We start from the raw sequence: 23,548 nt of genomic DNA, 5'->3' as shown, positions 1-23,548 counted from the left end.
AATAGTATTTAAAAGTGGGATTTAAATGTAGTGGTTTTAGCCTTAAAAACAAAAGAATTTATTTACACATGAAGAAAAAATCTGGAATTCCTATTCCAGGTATACTTTCAGGATACTGACAAAGTTTTCACAAAGTTGTAATTGGGCCATGAAATCAGATCTACAAAAAATGCATTAAAAAACTGGAATCCAGACATGACGGAAGTGAGGAAAGCACAGAATCATATGCAGATGAAACATTTCTTGCACTATGGACCGGGACTCTTTCTACTCACATTACAATTCTGAAAAGTCTCAAGAAAAACTTTCTTCTTTTTTTTTTGAGGAAGATTAGCCCTGAGCTAACTACTGCCAGTCCTCCTCTTTTTGCTGAGGAAGCCTGGCCCTGAGCTAACATCCATGCCCAACTTCCTCTACTTTATATGTGGGATGCCTACCACAGCATGGCTTTTGCCAAGTGGTGCCACGTCCGCACCCAGGATCCAAACCGGGGAACCCTGGGCCAAGAAGTGGAAGGTGTGAACTTAACCACTGCACCACTTGGCCGGCCCCAAGAAAAACTTTTACTATGCAAAAGTTTCTCATGTAAATTGATGAGATTGGTATATATTCTCATGTATATACTCATGTATATAGAGTAATCTATAAATGCCCAAAATAGGCCACTGAGTACCATCTCTGCCCCTTCTGTTCCTCTCACCCACCATATCCAATCCATCGAGAGACCCTGTTGGTTCAACCTTCAAAACACAGCTAGAATCTGTCGACTGTCTCACCACTTCCACTGCCCTCCAGTTAGGTCAATCCACCATCATCACTCACCCGGGCTATTGCAACAGGCTCCTCACTAGTCTCCCACTTCTACCCTTATCTCTACATCCCCCTCCCACACAACTGGCAGAGGACTCCATTAAAACAGTCAGAGCACGTCACTCCTCTGTCACTGGCTCCTCATTCCCCTCAGAGTAACAGCCGAAGTCCATACCCCAGGCCTTGTGATGAGCCTGCACAAGCGGGGCCCCAGCCCTTCCCTCACCTTCTCTTCCTACTCACTCCCTCTGCTCCAGCCACCCTGACCTCCTCCGCACTGTTCCTCCCACATGCCAGGCTCCATCCTGCCTTAGCACCTCAGCTCTAGCTGTTCAGCTATGTGATGCCGCCAAAATGGCAAGAAAAGGGGTTTTTTTTGTTTTTTTTGTATTGTAAATACCCCACTTTGAAGAATTAAACAGACCTGAGCCTGCACCCTTAGGAAGACTTAACAGCCGCCTCTCTCTGTTCAATCAGGGCTGGACGTCTCTGCGGCCTTGGCCAGGTGGATGTCAGCAGAATAGAGTTCTGGGAGAAAGGGGCAATGGGGATAGAAAGGGGAATGGAGGAAGGCGGAGGGAAGAAGTCTGCTGGGCATCGACTGGCACTGACACTGGGAGGCCTGAAAGGCGACTCAGGGGGAGTGAAGAGAAACCTGCCACACCTGTGGCCTCCGTGTGAGGTGGGAGTGGGTGCCGGCTGGAGAATTCCTTCCCGTGTTGGTCCTGCAGCTCTTCAGGAACCTCTTGCAATTAGATCAAATATTTCTTTTTCTTGTAAACCGCTCCAGTGTACTTTAACTTTATATATTGGAGAACGCTTTGAATTTTGAGATGAGGTGACTTTTGAACACTTTCTTGTGCATGTGTCACATTCCGAGTTCCATGGCTTAATCCAAAAATAGCTAGAGAACACCATGTAGTCTGCACGGAAATCGAGATATAACGATGTACACCTGAAATTTATACAATGTTATAAATCGGTGTTACCTCAATAAAAAAACAGTTAGCTAGAGAGAAGTGCTAAGTGGGAGCTACCTTGTGCTTAAAGCCACTGCTAAACCAAAATGTGAGCTGGGTGTAGACAGGCGTCTGACTACTTTAGCGAGCTATCATTGACATTTATGTCCTCACCAGGAACAATGCAACTCTCTATCTGTGTGAAATTTCAAAGTTAAAATTCAACCGTATGGAAAGCTCAATGGAGTGTTAAAGAGGGATTTTTAGGACTGTCAACTCTTTATTTGAGAATTATATAACGTTAAATCTGAAAGGCACTGGAGCCCAATCCTTTCAGGTGACAGATGATGAACCTGAGGCCCAGAAGAGCTGTGTGATTCTTTAATGACAGAGGGAGGGTTAGGGTACTGTACCTGACTTCCATCGGAAGTCTTGTCGCCTCGGAGATGACAGACAGTTGAGGGTGCGTTAGGTCAGCTGTCTCTAGCTCCAGTGTTTTGTGGAGAGAAATTGTAATACCATATTTCAAGAATTCTAAGACGCCCATTTTTTCCCCACATTCTTACACCTCTTCCCTAGACTAACCATCCCATTTCTTGAAAACAACTAGCAGTCATGCTACATAGATTCTGCAGAGACCAACAATGGAGGGAAAGAGATTTTGAGGGGGCAGATAATGAGAGAGGGTTATACATAAGCAAGTGACTTCCAAGAACAAAGTAACCAGGGACCTCACTGGGCTCAGAGCATTTGAAAGCTCCACATCATAGTCTAAGTGAAGGGTCCCTCTGGAGTTGTGCACCACACAGACTCTGTAACCTTATGCTGCATCCTAAGAGGGCTTGATCTTAAAATTGAATAAGTAGGGGGCTGGCCCAGTGGCGTAGTAGTTAAATTCACGTGCCATGCTTTGACGGCCCAGGGTTCACAGCTTCGGATCCTGGGCACAGACCTATACACCGCTCATCAGCCATGCTGTGGCAGTGTCCCACATACAAAATAGAGGAAGATTGACACAGACATTGGCTTAGGGCCAATCTTCCTCAGCCAAAAAAAAAAAAGAAAGAAAGAAAGAAAAAGTAATATACATTCCCATTCAGAGGCTAAGAGCCTGCATCTTGAAAAAGACCCTCCTGTCAGGCCACTGATAACCTGCAAGGAACCTGGTGTATTTGCATTTTACTCCCTTTATTGTGCCATGGAATTTGGTACATAGTTTGTACTACTAATACTTAAAACTTTTTTAGCAATATCATATATAATCATGTTCAATAATATTTAAGTAATGAAAAACAACTTAACTACCAACCTTCTGATTGACTTGACAATCTTGTAAGTTAAATGGAAATGGTATTTAGCATTTTAGATTACTAGTGCCTCTTATTTAAGCTAAATATAAGTTACACCATTGCTGACTTACATACTTCATAAAGCAGCGGACTATACATTTTCCTTAAATAAAAGTTGAAGGGTTAAAATGTCCTCAAATTGCTGTCAATTGTCATTAGGAGGCAGAAAAATTGGGAGTATACGCCTGAAGAAGACTGTGTTATGGGCATCTCCTCTGTGTTCCCATAATCCCCTTTGCATAGGTCTTTCCAAACATTTTTCCACGTGTTGCAATTGTGGTTTCCGAATCTGTCTCTGTGACCTGCCTGAGCTTCCAGAGGGCAGGGGCCACATCTTGTTCATCATCACTGTATCCCCAGTGCCTGAATTAACCAGAGTAAGGGTCGCAGGAGACCAAAGGAGGGAAATAGGGCCCAGTTTGATTGGCAGACGTCAGCTACTGGTGCAGAGTTGGGACCTTCGAATGAAAGTTCCCATGAAAGGTTCTGACTTTGGAGGAGAGCGATGCAGGCCTCAAGGTAAGTAAGGGAGACTGGTTCCTGGGCTCTAAAGCAGTTCCACAAACAGCAGCTTTGTAGGGACCTGACTTCCCAAAAAGGCTCGGGTCTGGTCCAGCGCTCAACCTTTCTTTGGCAACGATTTGACCATGCTGGCAAACAGCAGCTCACGTTTGTTGAGTACTTTATATGCATTATCTCATGGTCGAGTGCTGACAGGGAGACTTTTTGCTCTGTGTACAAGTAACCTTCCTATTTTTCAATGAAAGTGACCAGGAAAATAGGCTGTAGTCGTCAGAGATTCAGTCTGGCTGGAATGGATAGCTTTATATCTTTCTTTTCTTTTTTTTCCCAGCTTTATTGAGTTATAATTGACAAATAAAATTGTAAGCTATTTAAAGTGCATTTGATATACATACACATTATGAAAGGATTCCCACCATCTAGTTAATTAACACATCCATCTCACATATTTATACATATATTTTGGTGAGAATCTTTAAGTCCTACTCTCTTAGCAAATTTCAATGATGCTATGCAGTGTTATCAACTATAGCCACCATATTAGATACTCAGACTTTATCCATCTTATAACTGAAAGTTTGTACTCTTTTACCAGCCTCGCCTTATTCCTCCCTGCCAGGCCCTAGCAACCACCCTTCCAACCTCGGTTTCCAAGAATCTGACTTTTTTTTTTTAGGTTCCACATATAACTGATACCATGCAGTAATCTGTCCTTCTCTGTCAGACTGACTTCACGTAGCATAATGCCCTCAAGGTCCATCCATGTTGTTGCAAATGGCAGGATTTCCTTCCTTCTCATGGCTGCACGGTATTCTACTGTGTATATATATTTACACCACATCTTCTTTAAGGAATGGCTAGCATCTAATGGCCTGGACTGGTTAGTTGTCTGGCCGGCACACCCACAGGAGCTCTTCAGCAGGGTGGAGTAAGGTGTCTGCAAGCCAAATAAACAGCATCCTATTGACTTTTCATGCAGTTTCCTCTTGTCTGTCTTGCTAATTTGAAAGTCAGCGTTAATAATCAAAGGGAGAAAGCATGTCATCTTCTAAAAGGTTTTGACTTAAAGCACTTTTTTATACAGAGAGAAGGAAAAATTAAAAATGCAACAGTCTTTTTACCAGAAGAGATCTTAAAGCATGAGTAGATTTTCTATTATGGGATTTAAAAGAAAGCATTACTTGAATGGTTGCATATACAGCATTTTACCAAAGATACAAAAAATATTTAGGCTTATTTTCCTACAAAGGTTCCCTAAATGTGTTATCAAAACATGGGTTTACCACTCAAACCCCGAAAAGAATTGACTTCCTGCTTTGTGTGCCAAGATGAAAGCCGAAAGGTAAGAAGAATGAACAATTGTGTCAGAGATGCGCCACGTGTGTCCTTTTAAATTAGGTCTTTAATCTTCACTGGCGCTTCTGAACTCAACAATGCCACACAGGCTCCTCATAAAAAGAGATGATAATAATTACTGACCATAATGGTCTGCAAGTCTTAGAAGCCCAAAATCAAAGAGTAAATAAATCATAAACTAAATGTCAATTTTCAAGTACTGTGCATTTTTTAAATGCTGAATATCAGAATTTTACTCCTCTTTATATAGGATGAAGTTATTAAGCTTTCCAAAAAGATGGAATTGATAAATAAATGAAAAGCAACAGTATATGTTGGAGTATATGAGGAAGCCATTTGGTTTAAAACTAATTCAGCCTGACCTTGTTTTTCCAAAAGGGCTTGATGTGGCCTGCTGAGCATGCATTGTGCCATCATATAGGCATTTCTTTAAGGATAAGGATTAATTACTGACCTGCTGTGCTCACCTGGTGACCACCGACCTGCTGATCATCGACCTGCTGTGCCAGCTAGGCATCTTGTGACAGTCGTAAAAGAGATATTCCTGTTATATGTGATGTATGCTCTTTGTTCCAAGACGATATATAACCACTCTGTACACCCCACTTCTTTGGTGCCCTTCCTTCCTTAGGGAAGGAAGCCCCCAGGCTATAGTTGTCAAATCTGGCTCATAATAAACTGACCCCAATCTTGATTTATTGATTGACTATGGATTATTTGCATCAACAGAATGGTTTAAGGAAAATCTTCTCCCCGTTGTAGACCTACCATTGGGTCTGTGGTAGAACTCAGAGGAGTTTACTAGTAGGGGAATTTCATGGGTTAGCAAAGGCTGAACACTTATTAAAATGAAGCCTATTAGTTCGAATAGCCCACCACGATGTTGCATTTTCAAATTCTTACTCCTTCTACCTATAGAAGACATTCAATTTCTCCTCCTGTGGCCTCCCCACTTATTCACATCAAAGCCACCCACCTTCCCCTGCCTCCTTAAAGCTTAAAGACAACATGAAAAGCAGCAGAGAACCAAAAAAAAAAAGGAGGTAGGGTAATTTTGTGTGTGTTCTCAGATACTCTCAAATCAAGGCACTGAAAAAACTATGAAAAAAACAGCAACAACAAGCCCCAGACACAGATGATCTCTTGACCTGCTACTGTATGGTTATCTTTCTGTAAAGGAGATAATTTCAGTCTGCTGTGTAAGGATTCCTCCTCATCCGGTCCTATTCCAATTGGAATCCTACCACAGACTAAAATATGCCTAGATCTTTCATTACCATGCCATAGATTTTCTTTTCCTCACAAGTCAAACTAAATAGGTCATGATTGCTTCATCAGTATGCAAAGTACCACCTCTGGGAATGACATACAATCCTCTGACAGCTAACATTCTTTTTAGTGCTTTGAAATCTAATTCTACCCAATTTAACCCCACCCCAGCTCATCACTCCTCACATCAGAATCTCCATCATGTGAGGTGTAGATCTTGTTCTGGAATGGGCATCACGGACATCAACAGCAGAGATTTAATTAATTCAGAGGGAAAAGAGATTCTGTTATCACCCTTCCCCTACTAACATCTGATGAGGAGGTTTTCCCTGCCCTCAGCAGCCAAGAAAAAAGGGTGGGAAGAAGATGCTCTCCAGAAGTTATGTTGCTGATAGACTTATGCTCCCTCTTAAGAAAGGGAATGATTCTTCCTGACAAGAGAAAGTTCACATGATTCCTGAAAATTAGTGAACCCACAATCATATTATTTATTAAATAATCTCCGAGGAAATTTCATCTAGTCCTATGGATCTCAATGATATCAATACACAGACGACTCCCGAATGCCCATCTCTATCTCTGACTTGTGCTCCCAGTTGCCCTCTCAATATATAAACTTGTTTGTCTACTGGGCATTTCAGACTGCGCAGAGCCAAAACAGAATTCTTGGGTCTCCTCACCAGACGTGTTTCCTAGAACAGCAAACAGGCTTACAAGGTGTCAGACACCGTTCTCATGCTTTACAAATATTAACTCATTGAATCCTCACTACCTATGCAATAGGTACTAAGATGATCTCATTGCACGGATGCAGGGGGGCCTAGATTTCAACCCAAGCAACTGGAGTCCACAACCCACCAGCTTAAGCACAATGCTATATACCCTCATTGCCGGAAATAGTCCCGCTGCTCACCCAGCAGCCCAAGTCAAAGACCTGGGTCACATCTGATCCCTCTATTTCCCTCAGCCTCCACCTCCAAACCATTGGGAAGTCCTGTTGGCCAGACTTCCAAATCCTATTCTTTCTCTGTCCATGACTTTCCCTCACCATCATCACCCGCCTGGACTACTGCAATATCCTGCCTCTCCACAATCTACATTACACAAAGAAACCAGAGTGATCTTCCTGCTTCACACTCTCCAATGGCATCCACAGCACTAGGAATAAGATCCCCCCTCCTCCAGGGCATAGGAGGCCCCTGAGGCTCTGATCTCACCTCCTCTCACAGCACTCCAAATCTGCAAAGCTACTTCTTGCCTCAGGGTCTTTGCAGCAACTTTCACTTGAAAGCTCTTCCCTGGATCATCACAAGACTGGATCTTTCTTGTCATTCAGGTCTCAGCTCAAAGTAACCTCCGGGGACAGGATTACCCTGACTGGGACCCGGTCATCCAGTACACCACCCTATGATATTTTCATTATAGCACTTCCCGCTATTTCTTCATTTGTTTATTTTGTTGTTTCTTGTTCTTTTTCCTTTTGACACTCAAAGACAGTAGGAATTTTGTCCATCTTGTTGAATCCTGTATCCTGAGTGCTTACTTTAGCCCCTGTGTAATAATGTCTACTACCAGAAACTAATTAATACGGTTGGATAAAAGCGCTGCCACTACCCCTTTAATGGCCTTCTATTGCCTGTGGACAAAGAATAACTCTGTTAACAGGTGCCACCAGGCCACTTCTCCTGCTGTCTCAACAAGACTAATTAACTGGACCACTTGCCCTTGGGAGAGGGAGCCTTCTGCGGGCCCTCACCAGGCTGTGCCTCCCCCAGGAGGCTCCTCCTGCCCCTCGTGGCCTGATTAAATTCTGACTCATCCCTCAGAGTTCAGCTTAAACATCTCTTCTTCAGGAAACCTTCCCTGAGACGCCAGGCAAGGTTCAATCTCCCGCTCCACATCCCACAATACCCTGTATTTTCCCCTCACATCACTTTTCATACTCATCATTGAACTGGTTATTTGCAATAAGTTGTAAAACAAACAAAACCAAAACAAAACTGTGTTCCTAACTACACTATAAACTCCATACCCTCAGGGAGTAAATCTCTTTATTTATCCGACAAAAAGCTTGACACTAAGCAGACTGCCTGATTATAAAACCAATTTGCTTTTCGAACACGGGAAACACACAAACTACATATTCTCCCTGTGGGAAGAGGCGACAAGCCTTCCTAGAACCTGCCTGCTCTAACGCCAAGTCCTAAGATGAATCCGAATCTCCCCTCACTACCCCACCTCCCAGCCGGTCCCCATCAGACCGGGGGCAAACCCAGCACACCCTCTGCCCAGGCAGTCCCTGCTCCCTCCCTCCCTTCAGCACGGCACAGCCACAGTTGCCCTGCCCTCCATTCCGTTAACCGAACCCTGGAACCCTGCGGTGTGGTCAGGGAGGCTGAGCAGAAAGATCCCGCCTGGCTCTTAGGCTCCAGAAGGAAGTTCGGATCAGTGTGACACAAAGCCACCAGACCTAGATTAAATACAGCGACGACCAGCCCCAGGGAACTGGAGATTGTTCAACCTCACACAGTCAGGGACATTAATGGGTATAGGCCACCAAAGTGCAAAGATGGAGGCCAAAACCACCAACAGATACACTCACTGAATTTAGTGCCTAAAATCCAGCTACGCTTTTTAGCAGATTGTTCATACCGTGTTGCAACATATATTTTAAATCAACAAACATCAATGAGTGGTTTTTATCTTCTTCCATAATTGTCATCTCGGGCTGGGGAAGGTTGGTTAGCCTCTGGAAACAAACTAATGGGCTCCCTGGCTCCATCCTGCCCTGCTCTGGGCTGTGTCCTGACCCTGTCTGCATGAGCCCTTGGGGTGCACAATCACAGAAGTGGATACGACCGTTATGGGAGAAAACATGCTCCTTTACAGGAAAACTAAGAGAACCACCATGGGGAGACATCAGGTTCCTTTCAGATGGAACTCCTCATACAAAGGGCACCTTCACACAGAAACAAAAGGTCTTAGACCTTAGTTCTCAGGAACCAGCAAGCAAAGTTGGCCTCCAGCAAGACTGAGATAATTGCTGTCCATCACTGGCACCTCTTCCTACTACCTGGCCTCTCTATGCCCAGGAAAAACATTCCAGCAAAGAGAAAAATCGATTCCCACTTAGATATTAGGAATACAATGTCTTTATCTTCCAATGGGGAGTACCAGGGGAGAACACGCATAACCCAAAGACAAAAATTTCATGATGGTTGAATTTGGGGCCATAGTTTGGGCTAGGATAGGAAGCCTCTGTGGTTTCGCCATCAGCCCCTAACCCCCAACACACAAAAAGAAGAAAAATCACATCGTTATGGGGCACCTTCTTCCCTTTGGTACGAGACCACCTGGCAAGCAAAATATCTTAAATCCTTAGAAAAAGACCACAATATCAAATATTTCACATGCTTTAAAAAGTAATCCAATAAAAGTATGATTGTATAAGACCCAAAGTTGTTCCGTGCTCTGCCTAACATCAGACAAGAAGATGGCAGTAAAGCCAAAAGCATTTCCGTTGGCCTAAACTCAGCTCTAAATATCCCCTGGAGCAGTGGGGATGAAAAGCACATCCCCAAAATATGAGAGGTACAAGCTTTCTTTTTTTTTTTTTTTAAGATTGGCACCTGGGCTAACAACTGTTAATCTTCCTTTTTTTTTTTTTTCTGCTTTATCTATCCAACCCGCGCCCCCCATACACAGTTGTATATCTTAGTTGCTGGTCCTTCCAGTTGTGGGATGTGGGACGCCACCTCAACATGGTCTGACGAGCGGTGCCATGTTTGTGCCCAGGATGGGAACCCTGGGCCACCACAGCAGAGCACACAAACTTAACCACTCAGCCATGGAGCCAGCCCCCAAGCTTTCTTTTTTAAATTAATGGCTAACAGGCCTGTACCAAAATGGTCAATCATTTTTGATAGAAACTCAAAATAGTAGGGAATGCCAAGTACTCAGGAAAAAGCACCTGCCCATTTAGAATATTACGAGAAAACATACAGAAAAAAACTATATTTAACGAATGTTTAAAAATATATAATAAAGAGAAAAAAATTTAAACCATAAAACTCTATGAAAGCAGTCTGAGTCAAAACAGAGTTTTGGTGAATAAAGTTTAATTCCATGAAGCTACTTTATAGAGTCTGTTTTACACGTGACATATTGGATGATTATTCATATTCCTTTATTTTACTTCTAGAGAAAATATTTTTCCTAGCCACAAATACCAAGTCAGCCTCATAGAAGAGAAAGAACAGAAGAGTGGCAAGACAGCAGGCTAAGGAATTTTTTAAAAATTCAGTTAACAGACTTACGCAGGTGTAGTCTGCATGTCATGCCAGCTTTTGCTGAAGTTCTGTTTTAATTCATTCATCAGGTTCATGCCGAGTTTTTGCTTGATCTCAACCAGATGCCTTTCTTTCGCTGATAAAACTTGTCGTAATGTTGTAATTTCGTCTTCTAGCTACAGGTAAGAGGGAAAACGGTGAGGAAAAACATCAGAGCAGCCAAAACACACCCGCAAAAGTTCTGGGGGCCCCACGGCAGCCTCTGCGCCCTCTTGTTGGCACAGGCCCACGCTTGGCTGGAGCAAACCCATCCTACAGAGACGACACTCTATATTCAAAAGTAGAAATCGATTTTTTTAGTTTTAACCATTATCAAAGTAACCACTGCTCCTTGTAAACAATTCATTTGTACAGCAAAATGTAAACAAGAAAATAAAAATCACCTGTAATCCACTAGGAACTAGCCATCGCTTAATTCTTTGGTTGCTAATCTTCCAAATGTTCTTCTAAAATTGTACACAGATATAGCTTTTGAACAAAAAACTGCTTTATTTATTTATTTATTTAATTTTAAAAATTATTTATTTATCTATTTATATGTTTGTTAAAGGTATGCTTTTTTTTTGGTGAGGAAGATTGGCCCTGAGCTAACACCTTTTGGCTTTATTTTAGAAACTACTTCTTTTCAAATGTCACTAGTCAGTGTCGTTTGTCGTTTGCTAACCACACACAGCTGTCCTGGTGCAGGCACGGATGGGCAGACATTGTGGTTTTGCCAGAAGGAGGAAGAAGGGAGGAGGGGATATACGTAAAGGAGTGATTTGTTTCCTCTTTTCAACAATTTTATTGACATACACTTAAGTGGACACATTTAAAGTGTAAAATCTATAAGTTTTGACGTATGCATACTTCTGTGACGTCATGACCACAATCAAGAGAGTGATTATATCCATCACCTCCCAAAATTTTCTAGCTCCTCTTTGTAATTCCTCCCTCCCTCTTCTCCCTCTTCCCCCAGGGAGCCACCGATCTTTTTGTCATTGGAGTTTAGTTTGCATTTTCTAGAACTTTACATAAATTGAAATATAGAGTATATATTCATTCTTGCCTGGCTTTGTTCGCTCAACCTAATGATTTGAGATGATCTGAGATGTGGCCCTGTTGCTGCATTATCAGTGGTTCTTCCCTTTTCATTGCAGAGCAGTATTCCACCATGTGGATATACCACAGTTTCTTCTCTGCTCACCTGCTGAAGGACATTCGAGTTTGGCTAATGCAAACAAAACTGCTACGACCATTCACATACACGGATTTGTAGAGACATGTTTCCTCCGTTCCCCGTGCCACAGAGAAGCAAATCTCTTCAGCATTATAAAATTGCTCTTGCAAATGGAATTTCTAACAAAGGAGTTCTGTAAAACACCCAGATTTTAGAGAGTGTTGCTATATCCCGTGAAAATAAGCTTGAACCTCCACAAGACCTTTGATTCTAATTTGTTGTTGAATTTTATAATTCATTGCCCTGGCAATATTGCTTAAATTTACATCTTTGTTTTGAAATGTATAAATCCCGGTGACTTTCCTTGTGAAGCCAGAAGAGAATCATGAGTACTCCCTTAGCATCCCACATGCACGGAGGTAATAAAAGCCTGACACTTTGCAAGATTTCTTGTTTAAAAAAAAAAAAATGGAGCAGCTGTGTCTCATTTACATTCAAAGTGTCACTCTACTTCTGACCACAAGCCGCATCCCTAACCCTGTCAGTGTTCTTGCAAATGTGTTCTTTGGGTCACCAGAGACATAGCTGCTAGAAAAGCACCTCAAGAAAGACAGCGACCTTTGCTAGAATTTGTCTTTTACTAGCACAAGGAAGATTTTGCCCCACTGGTGAACAGACAGGAATAAAGTTGTGAACCTTCGTATACACAGATAATCACTTATGCAAAACAGTCAGAAATACTGAATGAGAAGCATCTTAAATGCCACAGTAGAAAAGAACAATATCTTGGGGTTTTAACATCAGCAAAATGTCCTGGTAATTTAACATTATCCATTTTTTTACATTCATGGAACATCTGTTTTATGCTCATGGAAATCTTTTCTAAATGAATTATACATTCTATGAACATGTCATAATCAACAGCATGCTCTCTTTTCTTGATGAGCAAGAGTCTTCAGGATGCAGACATACATGGATTACTGCAAAAGGATCCTGCTCAGAGACCACCAAGGGGACAATGCTTTTAGTTCCTCCATTAAATGAGAACACACTGTGATTTAAAAATTAAACCCTTCTATTCTTTGTCAATCATGTCATATTCCACATTGTCTTTCTTGTCAACATGTTCTCCTGCATTTCATCTGCTGCCTAGTATTTCTCAAGGCTGTCTCTCCAGCCCTCTCACCATAGAAAATGCTTGGGCTTCATGTCAGCCTTTTAGTCTCTATTAGAAAGAACTTTTTGGCTTTCTTTTGGATGATAGTGCTTTGAGTGACTGAAATTACTATGAGTCTGTTTCTTTTACACATCAGGTATTACTGTAGTTTCCACTGTGTACTAAAAATAATGGGAAACATTTTAACTTGTAGAAGGAAATTGCAGATGGAGAGAAGGAGAAAGAAGCTTAAAAATCTTGATAGTCTCAATCTTACATCTATGGAACCCCAGAAATTTATTCAAAATTAGAGGGGCAGTAGTTATTTGGTGTAAGGAGTGAGTAAAGCATTTATAGTTTTATAATGAAATCCTTGCTCTAAAAAAATGATAGAAACACTGAAGTGACCAACTCACCAAATATCATCCTAAAGAAAGAAATATAAGCCTCACATTTAATAACTTAAAAATCAAAGCACAAGTTAAAAGGTATTTGTGGGGAAGACACTTCTAATGATGGAGACACGAATTTGGTTTCTTAGTTGGGTCTATTCTCAGGTTCTATAATGAAATTCTCACCATTTCCATAAAACACATGACTCACACTTCTCAAAGCTTTCAGTATATTTATCAGAAATCTAAATATATGCCAAAAAATCTATTAAGCAAATCCCAGAAGTTGGAAAAACAAATCACCTGAGATTATGTTAACTTGCAAGGTTTAAAATGGCCAACCACATCTCTTTCTACAGAGTGGAGTCCAGTCAGGATAGGAAAGCCTTTAAGAACAAATGCTTTAAGTGACAATCCTGGTGAGAGTCAATCTCTCATTTGACTAATGAGATTTTTTGGTCTGGTTACACCAGTGACTCTCAACTTCAGTTTACATAAACGTCACCCAGAGAGCATCTTTAAAATGCAGATTCTGGATGTATATCCCTTTCATGCCCTGAGATTCTGATGTCTTAAATTTTCTGGGGCCAGACTACTTACATCACTTAACAAGCACCCCCAGATATTCTGATGTAGGTAGGTATGGAAACTCTATATTGTAAGTACCCCTGTGAGCCACATCAAATTCCTTTTGAAATGAGGTGGAGTGCAGGTAAATCACTTAAGTAAAGTATTTAATATATCTTTTCCCTTTTAGTTTTCAATTAATCTTTCTTTATTAGAAACTAATAGTCTGATTCTTTGGTTTCTTGACTCCCTAGACGATCCCCTTGTAGGATAAATATTTATGCCCACGATTAGATATTTAAGCTTGATTATTTAAATATAAATTAAAAGGAAAATAATAAGTTTTGGCAAAGATGTAGAGAAATTGGAACCCTAGTACCTAGCTGGTGGGATAGTAAAACGGTTCCGTCATGGTGAAAAATAGACTGGCAGTTTCTTAAAAAGTTAAACATAGAACTACCATATGACCTAGCAATTCCACTCCTACGTATGTACCCGAGGAATTGAGAACAGGTACTCAAACAAGTATATGTACACATATGTTCATAGCAACACTATTTGCAATAGCCAAAGGATAAAAATAGCCCAAATATCCATCAAACGATGAACAGATAAACAAATTGTAGTATATACATAAAATGGAGTATTATTCAGCCATACAAAGGAATGAAGTATTGAGATACGCTACAACATGGATGAACCTCAAAAACATCAGGCTGAGTGAAAGAAGTCAGACACAAAAGGTCACATATTGTATGACGGATTTATATAAAATATCCAGAATAGGCAAATCCGGAGACACAGAATGCAGATTAGTAGTTGCTGGGGAGAAGAAGGAATGGGCAGTAACTGCTTAATGAGTATGAAGTTTCCTTTTGGGATGATGAAAATATTGTGGAACTAGATAGAGTGGTGGTTACACAATATTGTAAGCGAAATAAATACCACTGAATTGTTCACCTTAAAATGGTTAATTACATGTTATATTAATTTACCTCAATAAAAAAGAAAAATAAATTAATCTGAATTAGCTAATAAGTCAGCATCAATATGAAATTTATGTTAGAAAGGTGAAAATTTACTTTTCTATTTTATCTGCTAGATTACATAAAGTATCTAACTTAAATCCAGAAAAAGAAATACTTTCATAAACCATTAATCACCACGACGACGTTTTGGAGTAAGAGCATTTGGTCTCTTGTACCCACTGCTTCAGGGCCTGTCTCTTCTTCTAGCTACTCCCGCCCTTGGCTAAGAATCCAGAAGAACTAGAATTAAAATGCAGATACCATCTGGGACAGTGTGATGGTTAACCTTATGTGTCAACTTGACTGGGCTGTGGGGGGGCCCAAACATTTGGTCAAACACTATTCTATGAAGATGTTTCTGGATGAGATGAAATTTGAACAGGCAGACTTAGCAGAGCAGATTGCCCTCCCTAAGTGGGTGGGCCTCATTCAATCAGTGGAAGGTCTAAATAGAGCAAAAGGGCTGACCCTCCCTTGCGTAGGAGGGAGCTCTTCCTACCTGACTGTGATTGACATTGGACAGTTGTTTTTTTTTTTCTTGCCTTTGGACTCATTAGTTCTTCCTGGTTCTCAAGCCACTGGCCTTCAAATTGGACTACACCATGAACTCCCCTGGGTCCCCAGCTTGATGATTATAGATCTTGGGACTTGTCAGCCTCCATAATCACATGAGCCAATTCCTTATAATAAATCTCTTTCTATATATATACATACACATACTATCGGTTCTGTTTCTCTGGAGAACCCTGACTAATACAGAGGGGCATTATAATAAGATATTATTGGTTATGAATACTCTGGTTGTTCACTAGCTCAGTTTAGAAATAACGAAGGTCTTAGAGGAAGGAATTGAGAGAAAAAGGTCAAGAGCCTGAGGCAGTTCTTTGTAATTCTAAGAGCCAGGTGGCTTGAGGGCATTGTGTGCTGTTCTTGGGGAGCCACACGCCAAAAGAAGCGGGAAGAGCCACTAGTGAGATGGAAGGAGCCTGAAAATAGGTTCTGCCTACTCGATAGTGCTGTCTGGTATTTTCCTCCTCCTATTAATGCCTATTTTCTTTGAGTCATTTTATCTAGGGGATGTTGGCAGTATTTGACTGTTATATAATCACAAATTTACAGCATTAATGCCAACACTTCATCCTTTTCAAAAGCCAACACACATTATGGAATACTAAGCATAGAATGCAGCTTAATGAAATGAAACTGGGAGTGGGAAGTTAGCACAGAAATATTGAGCAAATTAATTTAAAAAGAGAGAGAAAGGAAAAAATCCCCCACAGATGTGTAAAGACCTCAGAAAAGCTGTTAGGAGCAGCTGGTGATAAGACTAATGAGAATAAATATCTGAAACAAAATAGTATTTCTTTATATACTGCAAAGCATATTCTACTTCTGATATTTAGAAATGTAAATATTTGTTGAAGCTATAAAGTAATTCAAGTTAATTATAAATCTTAATTGCACACCTTCTATGCACAACTACTGTACCAGATCAGAGGTGATACTGGCCTCACATTCGAGGAACTTTTAAGAACACACATATTGCATGACCACAATAATAAACTAAAGACTAAATTGTATTAACAACAGATTTCTCTTTTAAAACGCAGACTTCATCCAAGATGTAGCCTTTTGGCCAATACTGGCTTATTTTATGTCTCCCACCACAAGGACACATCTTCCTATTGCCAGCACTTGCTAAGCACACAACAATACGTTGGCTGTGTGGGTGAATGGAGTTATGAGACTGCCTGAAATCTAAGGGCATCTTCATAGGAATATTAACAACAAAACAGTGGAGGATAAGGCAGCGGGGAGGGATCCAGCATAGCCAGAAGACAGTAGGAGAATCCAAGGAAACCAGCGAGAGGAGTGAATTGAAGAGGAGCCTGGGTCCCTAGCACACCCCAAGACCTCTTTTAAGCAAAGCAGTCAGAGATAAGAAGTCCTTGTACACGAAGTCTTGCTTTGGATCATGGCCACAAGTGATCCGTGCAATCCACAGTGATTCCCTAACTCAGAGGCAGTCATCTAACAGGCTCACCTGTGAGGTGTCCTGTTACCCATGTGGCTAACAGTCCCAGTGGGATCTTCCCTCAGACAGAGAGAGGGGTTGCCTGTGACCAGGGGGCTGGGAAGAATGTCTGTGGAAAGTCGAGGCAGAGAAGCTAAGCTGTCTAAAAGATGCCTCAGTTCTTCCTAAGGCCGGTTGTGAGACTCTGAGACAGCTCTCTGTGTGTTCCTGTTACAATGAAACCTCAGCATCAGAGGTAATCTGAATGCATCTGTGATCTGAAGGAAATTGATTGGTGTCTGGGTGTGTGTGTGTGTACATGTGCTTATGCGTATGGGTGCACATACACTCATGCGTGCATGTGCACACACCTGTAGAAGGGCAGGGAAAGCAGATTTAAGAAAAGAATGAGCATAACAGGAAGGTGGCCTGAGGTAGAGGGAGAAGAAATGGAAATGTGAAGAAGAACAAAGTGTGCTTGCTAAGTACACTTCCTTTCCTTTTTGCTGAGCCTCGTCATACAGCTGTGGCCGTGTGTCTTCGGAGCCATGATGCAAACCGGCAAAATGCAGTATTTCTTCATCTCCGCAGAACCCAGAAACATGCGACAGGATGCATGGAGGCTAACGCATTCTCAAGGATGAAAACATGAGTCTCGGTAACTTGAACACAGTAACAAGGAATCTGGTGTTATTTTCAGAAGTCAGGCTCAGAAACTCTCATGAATAAGACACGCTGGAAGCTTATTAATGTGGCCAAAGGAAACAGGGATTTCTGAAAACACTGCTAGTTTTTTATATTCATGGAGGCATCCATTTAAAACCAATACCTAATTTTGATTATAAAAGTAGGAAACACTCATTGTTGAACGTTTAGAAAATATAGAACGCACAAAAAACATACATTGATATGTGTGTCTACGTATAGTCCATTAATTCCAGAACCCAGAAAAATCAAGGCATTTTATAAAAGTTGGTCTGTTACAGAGCTTATGCCTGAATTTAAATTTGGACTACAACAACGGAGTTAAATTTAGCTCAGAATCATTTATACAGAGAATACAACTTCTGGACACTGCAAGTGACATGAACAGATCATGAGCCAGAATTCCAGGCCTTAAGAAAATGTGCAGGGGCCGGCCCGTGGCCGAGAGGTTAAGTTCACGCGCTCTGCTTGGGTGGCCCAGGGTTTGACCGGTTCGGATCCTGGTCGCGGACACGGCACTGCTCATCAGGCCACGGTGAGGCGGCATCCCACATGCCACAACCAGAAGGACCCACAACTAAAATATACAACTATGTACTTGGGAGATTTGGGGAGAAAAAGCAGGAAAAAAAACAAGATTGGCAACAGTTGTTGGCTCAGGTGTCAATCTTCAAAAAAAAAAGTACAGCTGGACATTCTCCGTTAAGGCTGACTTTGATCTGTGTACTCTGGCACATGTGGCCAAACTGAAGTAAACTGGGTGGTTCTGGATCACTGGCCACAGACAGACAGACGCAGCCAAAGAACCAGGCTATTTGATTTGAGACGCTGTGCTCACTGAAATAATTTCTGCTGCACCAGAGGAACAAGCTGCTCCTTTATTTTACAATGAAGTTATTTTAGGGTGTGCCTTGTGAAAGCACCTGGAAAGTCTTCCACATCATTATGAGTTGTCATAAATACATGTTTCAGAACATTAGAGCTTGAAGAGTCCAGAGTGGACAAAGGGGGGTGAGGGTCAGGTGGAGCTCAAAGTGGGTCCTCAGCCTGCAGAAGGGGCCAGAACAGGAGGCTGAAGCCTGGCTTCCAGCCAGACCAGGAGCTTCTTGCCCTCTGAGCCAGGGATGCGGAATGGCGAGGAATATGGGCCTCTTCCTCTCTTGCTCTACTGCTCATTCTACTTGGAAAAGCTCCCTTTCTCAGCCCTTTCCTCCTATAACGTAAACGCTCCTTAGCAAAGTGTTTGAAGGTTAGCGGACCCTGCAAGGAAAGGCTTGAACAAAGAGTCGCATTCATGGGGAGCCAGGCATCACCCTGGCCTCTAGGCCCAGATGCGCCCAGCAACTACACAAGATCTAAGGAAGCCTAAACTCAGCAGAGCTTTCTTCTCTACCCTCTGAGCTTTATTCTTGCGCAAAAGAGGACACAACTTAATAAATTCAGTCATTTCTATGACTGACCTTTTCATTACAAAAATAAGTCATTTCAAAGTATTCGTTGAACGAAGTTGCTGACCTAGGACAAGAACTGCTCTTAAAAAGGAGCTTGCGGTGCTGGTCCCGTGGCCGAGTGGTTAAGTTCGCGCACTCCGCTGCAGGCGACCCAGTGTTTCGTTGGTTCGGGTCCTGGGTGCGGACATGGCACTGCTCATCGGGCCACGCTGAGGCAGTGTCCCACATGCCACAACTGGAGGGACCCACAACAAAGAATGTACAACTATGTACCGGCGGGCTTTGGGGAGAGAAAGAAAAAAAAAAAAAAAAAAAGGAGCTTGCATCTACACCAAGGTCTTGAAGGAATTCCATCAGGTTTGTAAGTGACTTATTGTTCCCCTAGCCTTGGGATACCAAAAAGACTAAGAGGTGCACACGTACAACTAATTAATTAATCATTGTTGCTTAAGCAGCATAACCATTCGTTTTACTACTGTAACCAACAGGTAATGGACAATAGCATTACAAAAATACCCCAGAAAAATGAATCACCTTGCAATATGCCATTTATTAAATTTTATTAAGTGAAAGACAGCATAATCGTAATATGGGACTTATGTCCCACTAATAATAACTTTCAAGATCCAGAAATAGAAGTAGCAACAATAGGAAGATTACCAAACATACCTGAACTAATTCTGCCTTTAACTCCTCTTTCTCCTCCTCAGAGAGCATGGTAGAGAAGTCAGCACTGGCTACTGCATCTTCGTCTCTTCCTTGCAATGGTTCCGTCTCCAGCAAACCTTTAGACAGGTTGATAGAACACAATGCAATTGAAAAAATGAATCTAGCCAACTTCTATTTCTACAGTCTGCAGGACTAGATACACTGACTGACTCTCCCACTGAAAAACAATTAAAAAGTCCAGGGAAAAAAACCTTTCTAAATATGTGATGAGCTGCCAAGAAAGTAAAAAACACCAAGAAGCCAAAAAACTAAGCGAAAACGAGAAGTCAGAGACGTAAACAAACAAGTTTCCTTAGTTTTACATTTGCCACCTAGATGAATTCCAGCTTCCAGTTTCCACCGTCCCATAGTCCCATCGGGTGCAGCAGGCAGAGGACAAGCCAGGACCACCCAAGGAGAGGAGTTTAAGATGAGAGCCCTGCGGAAACCTGCGTCGCCACAGAGCTACCCCCTGAGACGAAGGTGAACTGGGAACAAATACCTGTGCTCCCCACAGGGATCTGCCATGCAAATCGCCTGCCTGGACACTCAGCCCAAACGGACAGAGGAAAGAGCACCCCCAGAGAATTCACAATCCCAAGTGGGACTGCCTGTGAGCTGGCAGTGATTGCACACCACCTGGGTGGTCCGAAACAACCCCGAGATAGGCGCGTTGAAGACTCTTTTCCACTTGGGATGTGGAAATCTGTGGCTATGAAACCTGGAGCAGCTGCAGCTGTGAGGAATCATCACGGACAAGCCGATTCTGGCAGAGGGAAAACGGGAAGAGCCTGGGTTCTTGATGACATCATTGTGCCACAGACTGACCTGGAACCGTACAACTGCTAACTTGTTATGTAAGAGAAACGCCTTATTATTAAAAAAATAAAGACATTCCCTAGTGGAGCCCCTTGGCTTTTAGAGAACTCAAATGCACACATTCTCTGAAGGACCCAAGAAACAGGCCCACACATAATATGGAAACTTCATTTATGACATGAGTTACGACAGAGCTGGCATTTATACACCTGTGGGGAAAGGAAGGTCTTTTAATTAATTGTCCTGGAACAAACAGTTATCCATATAAAAAAATAAAATTGGACACCTTCACAGTATTCACAGAGATCAAATTATAAACACTTTAGAAGACAATATAGGAGTTTATATTTATGAACCTCTGAGTGGGAAAGGATTGCTTTAGAAAGATACAAACAAGGGCAAATCATGAAAGACAGGATAGACAAGATTAAGAATGTCTCTTCATCAAACACACTATATAGAAAATGAAAAGACAAGTCACTAATTGGAAGAAGAAATCTCCCACATGTATAACCAGCAAAAGATTAGTGCCCAGAATAAACAGAATTCCTACAAACCAATTTCAAAAATGCAAATAACCCAATAGAAACATGGGCTAAAAGACCAAAACAGATTTGTTATAGGGAGAAATCACAAATGGTTAATAAACCCAAGAAACATGCTCAATCTCATTAATGTTCAGAGAAAGACAAATTAAATCATTTGATATCTAATGGATGAGCAGAAAGTTAACAGTCTGACATTACTGAATGTTGATGACTATGTGGAGTATGGAAACTCTCATTTACTGCTGGCAAAAATATAAATAGACACAAATAACTTGAAAAATAATTAAACATTATCTAGTAAAGTTGAACATTCACACACCCTACAACCCAGCAATTCCACACCTATGTGTATACCCAAGACACTCATACATGAGCACCTGAGGTCATTGAATAAGAACTCTCATGGTAGCAAAAAACTGTAAGTCATGCAGAAGTCCATAAACAGGAGAATGCATAAGCGTACCATGGTGCATTCACACCAGGACGACTCGACAATAGCGAGGTGAATGAATGACAGCTACATACACTACATGGATGAAACGCAGAAACAAGATATTCAGTGAAAAACACAAGCTGCAGGAGAATATCAAAGCATAATTCCACTTATACGAAGTCCAAAAACATGTAAAACTAAATAAAATATTGTTTAAGAATCCAATTATAAAGAAAAGCAAAATTATGATAAAAAATTCAGCACCGTGGTTTTCTCGGCGGGGGAGGAGATGAGAACGGAGACCCTGCAGGGGATCTCTACAGGATTAATGGTAATGCTCCATTTCTGGGACACTGAATTTCTGTGTATGAGTATTTTCTGCACTTTTATTTTGTAAATATTCTTTTGAATATTATTTGATGAAACAATTAAAATACATTTTGTCTAAAGTCAAAAGAGAAAGCTAAATAATTATCTACAAAATCAGAACATTCTAGATAAAGAGAGTAAAAATACGGCCCAATCTGCAAAGCTCTTCCCAAGCTGGCCCCACTCTTGAGTCCCTTGTGCTCACATCCTTTTGTCAGAGTCAACAGTGGGCCACCATCCGCACCTCCTGTCACTGCCGAGACACCAACACACATCAGTCAATATGGATCTTGCGGATGCAACTTCATCTGACCCTAGTCCCATCACCTACCCCATGGGCCAGTTTCAACGCTAAATAATTTTATTTTTCATGAACAATACCTGTTCACTGTAGAAGACAGTAAAAAATAAAATTATCCATTATAAATTAAAATTACTATTAATCACACTACCCAGAAACAATTATCATTTTGGTTCATCCTTTCTGGTATTTCTTCTATGCATATGTATGCATTTTCTTGTATATATTTATATGCATTTAATTAACTTACTTATTCAATAAGACATAATGAATATCCTTTATGTCTAAAAAACACACATCTACATTTATATATTTTTGATGGCTGTCAGTATTTTGTCTCATGTATGATTGATAATTTATCCTGTTTATTGAGAAGCTGCAGTGAACATCACCTAACCAAGTCACTAGGCAAAATCTTGATGATTTCCTACATAGTGCACTACACAGTCAAGGGCATGGGCATTTTGAAATTTACTGCCTAATTATCCCCCAGAAACGCTGTGCCAGATTTACGCAAACATCAGCAACCTATAAGAATATCTCTAGACTCTCAGTACAATGCTAAGTGGGTCATTTAAAGGGCAAAAATCCCACTGTCATTTATTTCCACTAGTAAATATTTATGTTTACATGTAGCGACGTATTTTTAGTCAATGATCTATCATAACTGTCTAAATCAGGAATCAGCAGCAACTCCAAGCACAGGTTTAGGAGATGGGCCCAGAAGGTAAGCTGCCCCCTGCACTGGAGGTTAGGGAAGAGACGTAGGAGGAACCTGTAAGACACTCAGGTCTTCTCCCCAACTCAGCCTGGCCCAGGAACTTAATGGATATTGCTCAAACTTAGCTAGAACCCAAATTCTCAATCATCCCCTCTCTTGACAGTGTGAGAGGACATGTGCCAGGGAACAGACAATAGCTCCAGGTACTGAGACTTCTCAAGACATCAAACATCTTTAGTATCTTCCTATATTCTAGGAGGAAAAGAAAAATCAAAATCCATTTTAATTGATAATACATGAATTGGGAAACTTCTAGTGAATTTAGGGACAGACAGACCCCTGAGTGCACCAAGGAGCTTCTACTTTTCAGCAGGGAGGTACATAAACCTGATAAAGTGGGATATTCTGCACCAGCCTTCAACTCTGATCTGTCACTCGTGTCACTCCTCAGAGACATCATGAATCTCTCTGTCTCACTCCCAGAAAGCAGCCATTCTGGAAATCTGCTGGGAGGCCAGGGTGCTGGTTCGTTCAGATCTAACTAGACCAGTTACCTTCTTCAC

General features: G+C 41.5%; 1 protein-coding gene across 15 annotated transcripts in view; it reads right to left on the bottom strand.

Annotated features, from left to right (window-relative positions):
- The window catches only part of TPD52L1 (TPD52 like 1), a 98,775-nt gene that overhangs the window by 16,298 nt on the left and 58,929 nt on the right, over positions 1 to 23,548 (bottom strand). For 13 of the 15 annotated variants that reach the window (XM_023651013.2, XM_023651011.2, XM_023651012.2 and 10 more), the window contains 2 exons: positions 19,756 to 19,871; positions 10,582 to 10,730 (listed from right to left, as the gene is read on the bottom strand). In XM_023651013.2, coding sequence (XP_023506781.2) covers positions 10,582 to 10,730; positions 19,756 to 19,871 — 265 coding nt within the window. Of the gene's footprint in view, positions 1 to 10,581; positions 10,731 to 19,755; positions 19,872 to 20,296; positions 20,434 to 23,548 lie in introns of those variants that run through there. The other 2 variants (XM_070223750.1, XM_023651016.2) reach the window with 2 other exon arrangements.

Source organism: Equus caballus, chromosome 10 (genome assembly GCF_041296265.1).
Source record: "Equus caballus isolate H_3958 breed thoroughbred chromosome 10, TB-T2T, whole genome shotgun sequence".
NCBI lineage: Eukaryota > Metazoa > Chordata > Mammalia > Perissodactyla > Equidae > Equus > Equus caballus.
Note: the sequence above shows the minus strand (reverse complement) of the source record. Positions and strands in the feature narration are given on the sequence as shown.